Source organism: Protomyctophum bolini (genome assembly GCF_963924005.1).
Source record: "Protomyctophum bolini genome assembly, chromosome: 12".
Lineage (NCBI taxonomy): Eukaryota > Metazoa > Chordata > Actinopteri > Myctophiformes > Myctophidae > Protomyctophum > Protomyctophum bolini.
In genome coordinates, this window is record NC_137873.1 from 17,256,582 (window position 1) to 17,270,567 (window position 13,986).

At 42.9% G+C, this 13,986-nt stretch overlaps 1 protein-coding gene across 12 annotated transcripts in view; it reads right to left on the reverse strand.

Moving 5' to 3' along the window:
- Nucleotides 1-13,986, reverse strand: part of dlg1b (discs large MAGUK scaffold protein 1b) — a 136,575-nt gene that overhangs the window by 93,676 nt on the left and 28,913 nt on the right. The window contains exon 1 of one of the 12 annotated variants that reach the window (XM_080778278.1): nucleotides 13,333-13,379. The exons of 10 other annotated variants lie outside the window; for them this stretch is intronic. Coding sequence is in view for 1 of the 2 variants with exons in the window: in XM_080778287.1 (XP_080634413.1) it covers nucleotides 8,015-8,044 (30 nt within the window). In the remaining variant the exon portion in view is untranslated. Of the gene's footprint in view, nucleotides 1-8,014; nucleotides 8,210-13,332; nucleotides 13,380-13,986 lie in introns of those variants that run through there. One more of the 12 variants, XM_080778287.1, reaches the window with a different exon arrangement.

Below are 13,986 nucleotides of genomic sequence, written 5' to 3' on the forward strand. Positions count from 1 at the left end.
AGTCTGTCTCATAGGAGGGCTGTGGGCAGTTCAGAAACCCGTCCACCAGTGACATAATCAATACGAAATCCAAGCTAATAGAAACGGCAGGCTTTCTAGTCCTGAAAAGTTGCAATGCGAAAATAGAAGCCATCGTTCTCACAATAATAGAAATCTAAACATTTTTGTAAAAATAATCTTGTTTAAAAAAAACCTGCCTAATGATGTCACTGGTGGACAGGTTTCTGAACTGCCAACAGCCATACTATGAGACACAGACTGAGTAGAAAATAATTGTGCCATTTTATCATGATTATTAGTGCAGACCAAAGACCTCAGGACGAATTTAAAAGTGCCTTCTAAATCACAACTTCTCACACTCTCAAAGATTTTGCAAAGATATTCAAAAACAGCGTACAAGCTAGCCTTGTACGTATATCTTCTACTGTATACTTGAATAACCGACGCAAAGATCTAAAATGACAGATGCTTTCGCGGTTTTAATGGGCTAATTAGGCCTTCACTAAATCCCACCCCAAAAAGCGATTGTCCAATGCCAATCCAAATAGTTTAGCAAATGTTGCTATGCAGGACCCACCCAGGTAACATGAAAACTCCTGTCGGGTGGTTGTTAAAAGTTTATTTCTCTTTCTGTCGTTTCCTATTATTTCAATAATGTCACACAAATAATGTCCAGTGCATAGCCTACTGCAGGCCTGGTTGACTAGATTTAAAATACATCGTGATGCCCTTGCTACTGAAATTATTGATTATTTATATGGAGAAATCCCGTCATTTAACATGGGGAGAAGGAGGCGTTGGCGAGGGACCTAGCGAAGGGCTAATTGGACATTGGTATACGGAATAACTGGAGAGGCGGGGGAACCCTTAACTGAACAACCAATCTGAACTTATAGTAATGATTACCAACAAAACAAATGATACAATTTAGACCTCCTTTAGGAATGATATTCAGAGCAGTAGATTAGTAGGCCTAATAGCTTCAGTATAAACCTTGTGACTATTTGTGTGCGCACACACACAGTTATACATGCATAACGTTTACAGACTATAGAGACTAGTTTCACCTTAACACATGGTTGTTGAACCCAGTAGACGTGGATGGGATTGCACGATAAGGCACTTCCCCACACACACACACACACACACACACACACACACACACACACACACACACACACACACACACACACACACACACACACACAGTGAATGAATGCATTATTCAGTGTGATACGTGCAGTACAGTACAAGGATAAAATGAGGCACAGAATAAGAGAGGGAGAGTGAGGGGGAGAGAGAAGGAGAGGAGGAGGGAGGGGGCGTGGAGAGGGATAGAGAGGTTGCAGCAGTGGATGACAGGTTATGTTGTTAATATGCAGACGAAGCACATCCATAAGCCCTCATCACCAACATGAATACTAATACACATTTAACAATGAGAGGAGACGAGAGATAGACAGGACAATAGAGGAAAAATAGAAATAAAAATAGAACAGAGAAAATAGAACAGGATGAGAGAGAGAGAGAGAGAGAGAGAGAGAGAGAGAGAGAGAGAGACCCTGCAGGACAGCTTCAGAAAAGACAAAGTGATGAAAGAGTGAGACAGACAAACAGACAGACAGCACATTCCATTAACCAGTAAATGAAGAGGGTTGTGGGTACGATTCCTGCAAACACCCACTGTGCCCTAAATGGATGATAAGATATAGAGACAGCTAGATTAGGAGTGAAACACTTACTCTAATCAAAATTATTCATAGAATTATATATTATTTTCCATTTAAAAAAAACCCATAGCTGATCTATAAGCAGTGCATTGTGAGCTTAGTTGAAATATAACAAAAAAGAAAGATTCAAAAGATATGATTCATCAAAAAAATGAATAAAACACAATTCAATCGTTAATCGCAATTATTTGTGGTGACAGCCGTAGCTGTACGCTCTGAGGATCATGGAGGCATAGTAAGATTCCTTCCTGAAGTGCTTACCCAGCAGACAAACTGCTGGCCTGTCTATTCTAATGCTACTGTCACACCTCCCAGCTGTAATGTTCCGTCACATCTGAACACCCTGCTGCCTCACGTTCAATGGAAAAACAGAAAAAGTATCACTTGCTTACTTCACTGTCGGGCAGAAACCTCTTATCTCCATATTCAAACTTTGTGTGTGTTTTCGTAAATGATCATACTGCAGCGACGTATTTTGAGCTTGTAGATCTGCTCATTTCGATACTTTTGAATTGGAATATGAGGTTTGAATATGAATTTAGAAGAAATGTCAAGTAGCTTTAATAAAACGCATTTTTTTCACACCCATTAGGCGTTACGCGCTTAACGGATGACCTAGCGAAACGACGGCCTGAGACGGCCCTCCATCAGCCTCGTTAAAAGCTCATTTAGGAGCGCTAATTAACTCTATTAACTCCATTTCTGAAATAAATATTCTCACGATTTTTCAAAAATACCACTCGGTGGTGCGCTATGAGCTAAAAAATGGGCTAAATAAGCCGTTCATCACTAGTCACACAACCATAACACAACAACACTGTGAAGGCAAGCCGCTGGGTGTTCAATCAATTCTGATTGGTAGGGATTCGTAAACTATCAATACAAATTTGACTATTAAAACCGGTGAATTAAAACAATTATCGTGATTTTTGAACAGTGCATAATGTTGTTTTTGAGTTTGCTTGTCCATTCATTCATTCAATTACTTATTAATGTACTTATTGTATGAGTGCAGAAAGAGGATTCACTGAAGAACATGGAGGCATGCTCAGTGATAAAGATTGCATGTTAGGATCTGCCAGCCCTCAGTTCAATCTCTTGGACAATGAGAACTCCAGCTTTCAGATTGTGGAGTTGCCAATTTGTTATAATGATTCCCTCCAATGCAAGCAGCGATGTTCAGATTCTTTAGTAAAGTAGCTGTGAAATAAGCAGTCATTATTGACTCCATTACACTAAAGTGGTGGAAGTGGTGTCTGGGATTGAACTGGGAACCTGGCGGTCCCACGTGGCCACACTACCACTGAGCCACTGCTGCCCCATGCTGTCTGGGATTGAACTGGGAACCTGGCGGTCCCACGTGGCCACACTACCGCTGAGCCACTGCTGCCCCATGCTGTCTGGGATTGAACTGGGAACTTGGCGGTCCCACGTGGCCACACTACCGCTGAGCCACTGCTGCCCCATGCTGTCTGGGATTGAACTGGGAACCTGGCGGTCCCACGTGGCCACACACACTACCGCTGAGCCACTGCTGCCCCATGCTGTCTGGGATTGAACTGGGAACCTGGCGGTCCCACGTGGCCACACTACCACTGAGCCACTGCTGCCCCATGCTGTCTGGGATTGAACTGGGAACCTGGCGGTCCCACGTGGCCACACTACCGCTGAGCCACTGCTGCCCCATGCTGTCTGGGATTGAACTGGGAACTTGGCGGTCCCACGTGGCCACACTACCGCTGAGCCACTGCTGCCCCATGCTGTCTGGGATTGAACTGGGAACCTGGCGGTCCCACGTGGCCACACACACTACCGCTGAGCCACTGCTGCCCCATGCTGTCTGGGATTGAACTGGGAACCTGGCGGTCCCACGTGGCCACACTACCACTGAGCCACTGCTGCCCCATGCTGTCTGGGATTGAACTGGGAACCTGGCGGTCCCACGTGGCCACACTACCGCTGAGCCACTGCTGCCCCATGCTGTCTTATGGTGATGATGATTCACCAGGAGCCTGGACGGCTTGATTCTAGGCTTAAAATAATCAATATAAATCTCTATGGGAAAACAATGAATGGGCAAAAATTTAATGGAACCACAAAATATGCCCTATAGTGGTGATAAACATCAAAGATGGCTGGTGGATAGTGTGTACCAACTCTATGGTGTGTTTCCACCCAGCAGTGGCCATTCTGGACCACAACAAACTGCAGGAGTAAGCACAAAGCACGGAGCCAATGTTTGCTGAGTGCACTCTTTTTACCACAACGTCCTGCTTCACACACACACACACACACACACACACACTCTATAAAAAGAAAATAGCTGAAATCTTGAATAATACTTTTGTACTTTTACACAAGTACATTTTGAATTCCGTATTTCTACATTGCAGTGTATTGATACTGCAATGACACACCCAATTAAAATGTTAGCATATTACTGCTCTGTCTGTTCAATACATGTGTTGCTCATCTAATTTAGAATGTAATAATTGTGTACTTAAGCCTTACACAGCCACAATTGATGACAATGGTTGTCGGTGATGCAGGAGAGACAGCTGACCTCCAGGAAAGACTGGTGGGGTAACAGGGGCCAGTAACCCCTGTGGCAGCACTCGCAGGAAGGCACCAAGCACGCTAGACAGACTTGACTCAAATGCTATCAGACGTTCGTTAACACTTCATCATTTGCGGGGGTTGTTTACTTTAACTTAAAGTAAACCAAGTTAGATCCACTGATACAAGACAGAATACAAGCTATTGATTGGTCGTTAAAATGAACATGCATCATCTGACCACGGCTGCCAAATGTGTCCCTTCACGCCGCATTTTGAGCTTTGGATCTGCTTCGTGCAATCTTGTTGTCATCAAGTACGACATTAAATTATGAGTTAAAGTTAAAATATAGAGATAAGGTTTCTGCCCGACAGCAACGATATAAAATCACACGTATACCAAGGACAAAAACAATTATCCTCTTCTTTAAAAATGATAATCACTGCTGTGGTTTAATGGTCCAATGCAGTGCTGCTCTCACTGCACTCTGCAGTCCATGCACCACTATGTTGTTAACCTTGTATGGACATAAATATTCCATGAGTAATGTATAATGTATCTGAGGTAAGGCATATGAACACTCACTGCCATCATAGGTGATGACACAAAGACACGTCATCTGAACGCACAACGTAAGTACTGCAAGTACAATTTTGAGGTATTTATTTTTATTTTACTTTAGTATTTACAATACTTTTACATCTCTGATCCAAATATTGTACTTTTACTCCACTAGATTTATTTGAAAACTGTTACTTTGTAGATTTTGATTATTATTACAAAACATACATTATATACTATATGAAAAAGCCAATCTACAATCTCTGTGGCGCATTGTGAACAAAGATTCTGCACAAAGTGTATTTCTATTTTTTGAATTTTAAGTACAGTTTTATACCAATACTTTTGTACTTTTTCTCAAGTCAATTTTGAATTATTGAGTTTCACTTGTAACAGAGTTTCTATATTGCACTATTGATGCTTTTACTTAAGTAAATAATTTGAGTACTTTTTCCACCACTGGTGTTAAGGAGCAGCGTGAGTTCCTGGGCGATAAGGAGGACGTTCAGTAGTCTTGTTTCAGTGACATAACGAGCAGCTGATGTGGGCAGGCCAGTGCACAGGTCTGACGAGAGATTAATGCCACACATGACTATGTATGTGGTCACCTATGCTGCACTAACTTACAGGTTGATGAAGTATTTGGGTTCATCCCAAAAGGACTTTCAAACTAGGACTGGTATGGCCTGGTCAGCCTGCAATGACATGCATTACGATCTGGTCATCCCAGCTTAGTAAAATGCTAAAAGAAAAAAATATTTAGGATGACCGTTGAGCCGATTCTACTCTATGGCTCCGAGACATGGACACTTTCAAAGAAACTAGAGAAATGGTTGAATGGCACTTACACCGCCTTCTAATGAGAGCGCAAAATCTGTCTTGGAAGAGCCACCCATCGACTAATCTAATATACGGTCGGCAACCTTCACCGTGTTTCTTCACTAGTCAAGAACCAGAAGAACACAGTTTACCGGCCACTGCTACAGAGCTGACAATGAGCTTATATCTTCCCTTCTTCTCTGGAGTCCTGCCTCAAAGCAGACCAGAGGTAGAAAACTGTCGTTCCTTGATGTCATCGCTAGGGACACAGGCATCAGTAAGCAGGAACTGGGGATGGCAATGAAGGACCGGGAAGTCTGGCGTAATATTGTGAAATCCACGATCTCGACCGCGGTCGAAAAATGATGATGAGGACTAACTTACTGCAACATAATACTGTGTCACTCAATTCTGAACGCTCTCTCTCTCTCTCTCTCTGGGTCTTATTTTCATCAGTGCTAAACCCCCTTAAACCTAAACCTATTTGCCTTTTTTACCATTTTGAAAAACATTAAAATTGTTCAACTAGCAGATCTACATAAACACGTTGTGAGCTTGTAGATCGGCAATTTGAACTATTCAAAAATGTTTTTCAAAATGGTAAAAAATGCAAGGTTTAGAGATAAGGGGTTTAGGACAGATGAAAATAGGGCCCTTTGTCTCAAAATAGTTCACAACACTAAGGTACTGTCCTACAAACACAGCATCCTTCTCACATGTACATGTACTGTACGAGAGCGCATGCGCACGCACACGCACGTCAGTCTTCTTCTCGCAGCCAGCAGCTGCCTTCATCAGTCATCTAGACCAGACTGATCCAGGACATTGAGTGAGAGTACGTCACATGTTCTGTGTTCTTTCAACAAACACACCAAGGTGTTAGAGACCCAGGTGTGTGTGTGTGTGTGTGTGTGTGTGTGTGTGTGTGTGTGTGCGCGCGCGCTCTATGGGAAAAACAATTCATCATAAATTATTGAAAATGGTGGTTATAGAGTATGTCCCACAAGCGCCGTAGACCAGAGCATCTCTTCTACAGCCAGCTACATTGTACAGTACAGTACAGTACAGTACAGTACAGTACAGTACAGTACAGTACAGTACAGTACAGTACAGTACAGTACAGTACAGATGTTTTAAACTGTACAGAGCAAAGGGAGAGAGAGATGAAGAGACAAAGAGATGGAGAGAGATGGAGATGGATTGACTTCACCGCTCATTTGATCCAACACTTCACCATTAATCTAATTAAGTCTAATAAATAGATTCAATTTTGTATAAGGGAACCTCTCTTTAGCGACCCTGCATGGTGCCCTGAACACGAGAGAGAGAGAGAGAGAGAGAGAGAGAGAGAGAGAGAGAGATTTGGCTAAGAAAAATCTGCTTACACAACAGTAGAGTCACAGTTAGGAATATTTGTGTGTGGAGCGCTGCTTTCATTCTTACTGGTTACTGGTTAGATGAAAGATTGTTGATACTGTGACTTTAGTCAAGCAGGCTGATACTACTACTGTTATGACATTAGTGTTTTCCATTTTTTACAACCATAGTAAGTGAGTTGTGACGGCGGCTTATGATGAACAGAGAATGTATCAGTGAGATGAAGTCACATTTGGCCGCAAGCACAAGCGCACAAGCGCGCGCACACACACACACACACACACACACACACACACACACACACACACACACACACACACACACACACACACACACACACACACACACACACACACACACACACAGCATGATCAAATTAAAGAGGCAGAATGCTAAACCTGCCTGAGAATGCTCCAATTATGGAATCACATGTGCCATGAAACAAATCACTGAATAAGTACTTCACTTGTGTGATTATACTGTACATGGGGACATACCTCCATCTGTCATCATCATATACTGTATACGATATAAAAAATATAAAAAGTAATGAGAGAAAGATTGCCATATACAAGGGTGCCAATAGAGAATAGACTATATATCTCTCTGTTTCACTTTTCAAATTGTCATGACATAGCCTATACCTCTCAATAACAATATTAACAAATAGTATTAAAAATACAAAGAATGATAAAAACAACCATTTTAGTTTTAGCTTATAATAAACCCAATTCATAAATAGTTCTAGTTACAACTACACTTTATTCAACCCCTAGCATAGCCTACTGGCTATTTTCCACTCATTCATGCCTAATTAAATGACTGAATGCAATTAGGTACTATATTATCAACTTAAGAAACATACGCCCTAATGCGACTTGGTTTTGACGAATACAAGTTAACGCGGCCAGGCCAGCGACAATAAGTGGCTGTTAATTAACCGTTAAGCCGATTCAGCTGTGGCTCGTTACCTTGGTCGTGACAATACATATGCAGTCCATCCTTTACTGGCACGAGGAGGAGGACACAGCATCTCATCACCTCCCCCTGTGCGCTCCTCCGGACCGAACCCGACCGGACACTTCACCTCCGTCTCTCCCTCACACACACACACACACACACACACACAGAACCACGAACGCACCGACAAACTGCCTCTTTTTACAAGCGGGAGAAGAAACAGAACCCCGGGAGCAGAGGAGAGAAGAGAAGAGAAGAGAAGAGAAGAGACGAGAGGGGGGGGTGGTTCACGTTTGGAACGCGGAGAAACTTACGCTCCATTAGTACAACGGTGTTTCTCCTGCCGAGGGGAAAAAGGAACAGATGTACAAGCGTACAACGAGTCACACGGCGACGCATTGTAGATCTGTTATTTTATTTATTATTTTGGCTCGCGCAAGCTTCACAAGATGGTAATGTAAATGTGGATGGATGTAGCGCGCGAGGGGAGCGCACACGCTCCTTGGCTCCTTGCTCCCTGCATGGGACCTAAACAGCTTCCAAATATCTACACACGAAATGAGCTGCCTAACTAAACTAAACCTACCGCGAGTGCGTGACGACCAAATTAGTGACCCGTGTAATTCTGTGACTCAAGAGGGTCAGTCACTCAGTCACCGTGTCAAGATTCATTACAATACTGTGCAAAATGCAGGGCTGGATTAGCACATCTGAGGGACCCTGGGCACTGAAGCTCCAAGGGCCCCCCTGCACATGCACGTGGACCCGTGCGTGAAATCTTGCCATTTTGTGCATTCTTTTGGCGTTTTTATGTGTATAAAAACGCCTCACCGCCCCAGAGTGACAGCCAGGCAGTAACAAACTGACACCAGAATCACCTTTCCACCCGTCTCCTGACCTCACATAGCCAACCATTGCATTGTTGCTGCTTTACACACAATTGCACATTCCAGCTGCAATCTCACCAACAATAAAACAATAATTTTGACACATTTTCATTAGATATATTAACAAAAGGGGGACATTTACATGGAGTTTAAAAAGGGGGGTTCTGTTGTTTTTGAGGGCCCCCTGATGCCCAAGGGCCCCTGGGTGACCATATGGTAGATCCGGCCCTGTCAAAATGTGAGGATTGATTTATTTATTACCGAGTTCCCTGGGCTCATTAAAATCCAGTTTAGTTTTGTCATCAATATTTCAATTATTAGTTTCCAGGTTTAGCAACGACAAACACAAGATGTCTTTATCATGTTTTAGTCAGTGTGACATGAAAAGAGAAAACTCGCCCTAATCTGTGGCTTTAATATGATGCAATAACAATAAAATGGCAGGCAGCCTAATTAGGCAGTTTACCTAAAGATATGTGGCGCATATAGCCCCGGGATAACCCAAGACTGTTTAACAAGCTTTTAAGTGGCAGGCTTTTAGGAACTGAATAGATTCCCAGTCCGACTCCGACTCATTGGCATTGTGTCGAAGTGCCCTTGAGTAAGATGCAGAATGTATCGAAACATCGTCCAGCAGCCAACAGGCTTTTTTTGTTTTTCGTACAAAATGAATGCTTGTAATGGATTTAGAATCATGAAAACCCCCCATTTTGACATGTCATAAGCATAATGAATTTTTTTACATTTTGCCATACCCTATAAAATTAATTACTCAACGCTAACAGCCGGTCAGGAGGGGGATTCATGAATGTATGTATAGAGACAATATTTTAGACCAATAAAAAACAAATGTCCCACTCCACGCCCCTGGCTGCCGGACTGAAGAAGATTAAATCGGTTGCTGCAGTTAGGTTTAAATGGTTCCGTCCGCCGTCGGTGTGTGAATGTGTGAATGTAAAAAGCACTCTGTAAACCACTTTGGATAAAGGCGCCATAGAAATGCTAATTGGAACTATTGGATCAAACTCTATTTCAAATGGGTTAAGACTAAGAGCGGAAAAGTAGGAGAATGTCCAAGATGAGAGAGAGAGAGAGAGAGAGAGAGAGAGAGAGAGAGAGAAAGATGAGAGAGAGTGGGCGTGTGAGAGAGTAGTATGAATATTTTGTTGTGTGAAATCATCAGAGGGGCTCGGCTTGCTGTGCTCGTCTCTTATGTAAAGCCACAAAGCAAATCACATCTAAATCATAGAGGACATGCACTGTGCAATCACTGTCAGAAAGCACTTCCGTGCCAGCTATCTTGTTTACAGTAGCATGCTGTTCTGTAGAGAGGTGTCGAGATGCTGAACCCCTCTGGATGGCTACTGGAAACCCTCCAATGTACTGGAGGATGGCCTGTCGTCATCTGAACATGACACACACACACAAACACACACTTGAACATACACACTGCGCCACACATATCGTTGTTGTCGGGTGAATACCTCACATGTCCAACAAAAACATTACTTTTGAGGAAATTGAACCGAATGTTCAGAAATAGTGAAAATAGCATATCTACAGTACAAGCTCGCCCAGATCTGTGAGCTTGTAGTAGATCAACTTTTGATTGACACTTTTGAAGAGTAGAGCATAATGACGAAAAAACTTTAAAAGAAAATGAAGGTAGAAGTTTGAAGATACAAGATCCAAGCCTGACAGCGACGATAAAACAGTGGCCTACCTGGTATACATTCTAACATACATGTATACCAAACATATGCGTAGGGCAGCAAAATTGTCAGTGACGTCCCTGATTAATGCCATCTCCAAAAGCACTTGGGTTTATGCACTGGGTTTCTGCAACAAGTGGTGCCGCAAGCCCTGGGTAGGCAACCCAGCCTGGCTGAAATTTGTGCTCAGAAGAGCTAAATACGGTATTCAAATATTTTTTGGGGAAACAGAATCAAATGTTTCATGGAAAACAACCTGTGATAGGTCTTCCTTTATATTCCTGAACCGATTATAATGACAATCGTCGCAATCATTCATAAAGAATTACAAAAATAAATTACGAGCTGGTCCAGCCGTCTCCATTCACTGCCATGATGAATTTCATCAAACGGTCCGGCGCGACATTTCTCTTCTTTCAGAAAAAAGGTTTCTTGCCCTATAACAGGATATGATATAAGGCTCGTCGAAATTGGCGATGGTGAAGTTGTAGACAAAAAAAAAAACACTAAATCATGCTGTTTCAGACTTGAAGAATTGATACCTGTAGAGAAAAGACTTCCGCACACCCGGCAGGCAATTTGGGGCAGGTGCGATGATGACAGAGAGTATACAATGTGAAAGAAGGGACATCCGCACACTGCCACTTGCTAGTTCAGAGCAATTTATTGAGCAACGTTTCGGTCTTGCGACCTTCCTCAGGCTTGGGAAGGCCTGAGGAAGGTCGCGGATGTCCCTTCTTTCACAAGAATTGAGACCTGAAATCTGGAACTTGTGACCTGACCTGACACGATACGTCTTTAACTGAGCCACACACTTCATGACTTGGGATTTACTTGAACTGCAAGATTAATCCATACCATCCTGAGTTTCATAAAAAAAAACTGCTGAGCCATCATGCAAACAAAACAAAAAAAAAAACTGTGGAAGAAAGAATTATAAAACCAAGAAATGCAAGGGTGCCTCACACCTTCAGTGCTTGCTATACTGTAATTGAACATTTCTGGACATTGAAACTTAAGTCTCTATACACCGACAATGCGATGGGATGGGACACATGCAAATCACTTTGCAGCTACACTAATAACTTAATGATTTATATTAGGGCTGAATGAAATCAAAACACACATGGTTAAAGTGTACAGCATCTGTGTCCCGCCAGATTCATACTCCAGTTTTAGGTGATAAAGTGACCACCGAAAACTGACGTCACGCCGCGGTGGTAAGCAACTCACCGCTCACACAAACACATCTCTCTTGGTTTTACTAACCACCATTTCGGTGGTCACCTTATCACCTAAAACTGGAGTATGAATAGGCCTTAACCCCCAAACAAAAAGGTCCTGAACTCTAAATCCAAACCAGCCACCACCCCTCAGGTACAGGAAGTGCAGTACAACTCCAGCCTTCATGAGAGCCCAAGGATAATGTAAGGGCCAGACGGATGCAGTTCTTGGTACCGTTGATACTAATGAAGGCTCTGTTCCATTCTGGTCAAACTGATTCAGTGTGCTGCTATTGTGTGTGTTGGCTCACTGGAAACACTCTGCTACACCAGTGGGTCTCAAAGTGTCCTTGAGTAGGTTCCAAATGGCCCCGAACGGGTGTGTAACTGAGTTATTGGGGTCCTTGAAATGAAAAAGTTTGAGAACCACTGAACACAAAATGGAACAGAGCCTTAATTGGTATCATCGGTACTGCCCTCAGTAACCACTCGGTGGACAAGTTTATGCATAAACACGACAATGAATAATGAACTATTAGGAATACAAATGTTTCAATGAAATTAACGATTATGAAAAGAAAACAAAATTGGTTCAGGAAAACAAAAGACGGGCACAAAAATAATCAAACTTTGCTTCTTGGACTCTTTGTTTTTTGAAGTGCAAATGCATCCTGGTGAGGTTTCTAAAGAAGACAATCTGAGTTTCTGATTGGGCTGCCCAGCCAAACAAACTGACCAATCCGCCCGAGTGCATACTCCCCACTCAGAAACGTACTCTGTGCTCAATTAAATTGTACAGTGTGCACATCAAATAACAAGAGATCAGAATTCCGAAAACAACATGTGGATACGCGATTACGCGTTCTTATTTTCCTGAACCGATAATCTTCACAAAGTTCACAATCATGAAAAATACAATTTATTCATAAGCTTGTCCAGACGGCTCTCATTGACATGAATGCATTCCATCGTACGTCCGGCTGCAGTTTTCCTCCCGTTGCGCCTGTGACGTTGCGCCTGTGACGCCTGTCCTTATTTACGTTTGTGAGAGCCCAGGAAGTCTGCTGCCATCTAACCACTTAATATCCACTGTTGGATGGATAATCAGAATTTATTATCACCATTGATTTAAAATCTGGGCCCTATTTTTGGACACAAGCAAAGGGTTTATCTAAAAATATTCATTCCATTCATCATTTTCCTCCGGACATTTGGTGTCTGTCCGGACAGGGGCAAATTGCTGAGGGACAGGAGGTGTACTGGCCTGACCTGACAAGGTCCATACATGAATGAAAGCACAACCCTTGACCTAGGAACCAAAACGTCCCCCAAAACTCATACCCCCACCCCCGACACCCATCCCAGCCCCCTGCTATGGCCAGCGACATGAGGACAGAATGGGGCATGCGGCAAAAAAAAGGTGGAGGACCGACCGCCACCCAGCTTCCTCCCCCAACCAACCAACCAACCAACCAACCAACCAATGAGAGCGCTCGGTGGTACTTACTTGTGTGTGAGCCAGAATGTTCAGTATTTCATTTAGGAGAGGGGAGTCGGTCTACCATGAGACAGAGTGGGATTTAAGGACGGAACAAATAAAAATTGAAAAAAGACAACAAGAGGAGAAAGAAAGAGAAAGGGATTCAATACAAACACGTCATGTGTCTATGACTACTATAATGCAGCCTAAATATTTACTACTAGTGTTTGTTTCTCCTCCACCAGTGGTGCCTGAGGGGAGGGTTTTCCCCAAAATGGAACAATAGTACCATGATGACAGGTACGAGAAAGTTGAGACGATCACGGCAATCTCTCATGGTTCACATGCTTACCTGACACTAACTGAATAGTCCCGTTGTGGTAAACTCCACCCATTTGGTCAAATAAACTCTAAGTATCATTTGCAGGCAGGATGATGAAGATGATGGAGGCAGGTGTGGTTACAATATGCTCTAGCACAACAAAGGCCTTCATGGGAGTGTGTGTGTGCTCTTTGTGGTGTGCACGGTTTTTATGGTAAATGCAACAGTGGCGTGGTTGGTGATCATGCTCTCCTCTGACTTAGAGCGGGGGCAATATGGGCAAAATGAAATATATATATAATATTTCAACAAATACCTCAATATCGATACTGTGACACCACTCTTGTAATTGTATTGTG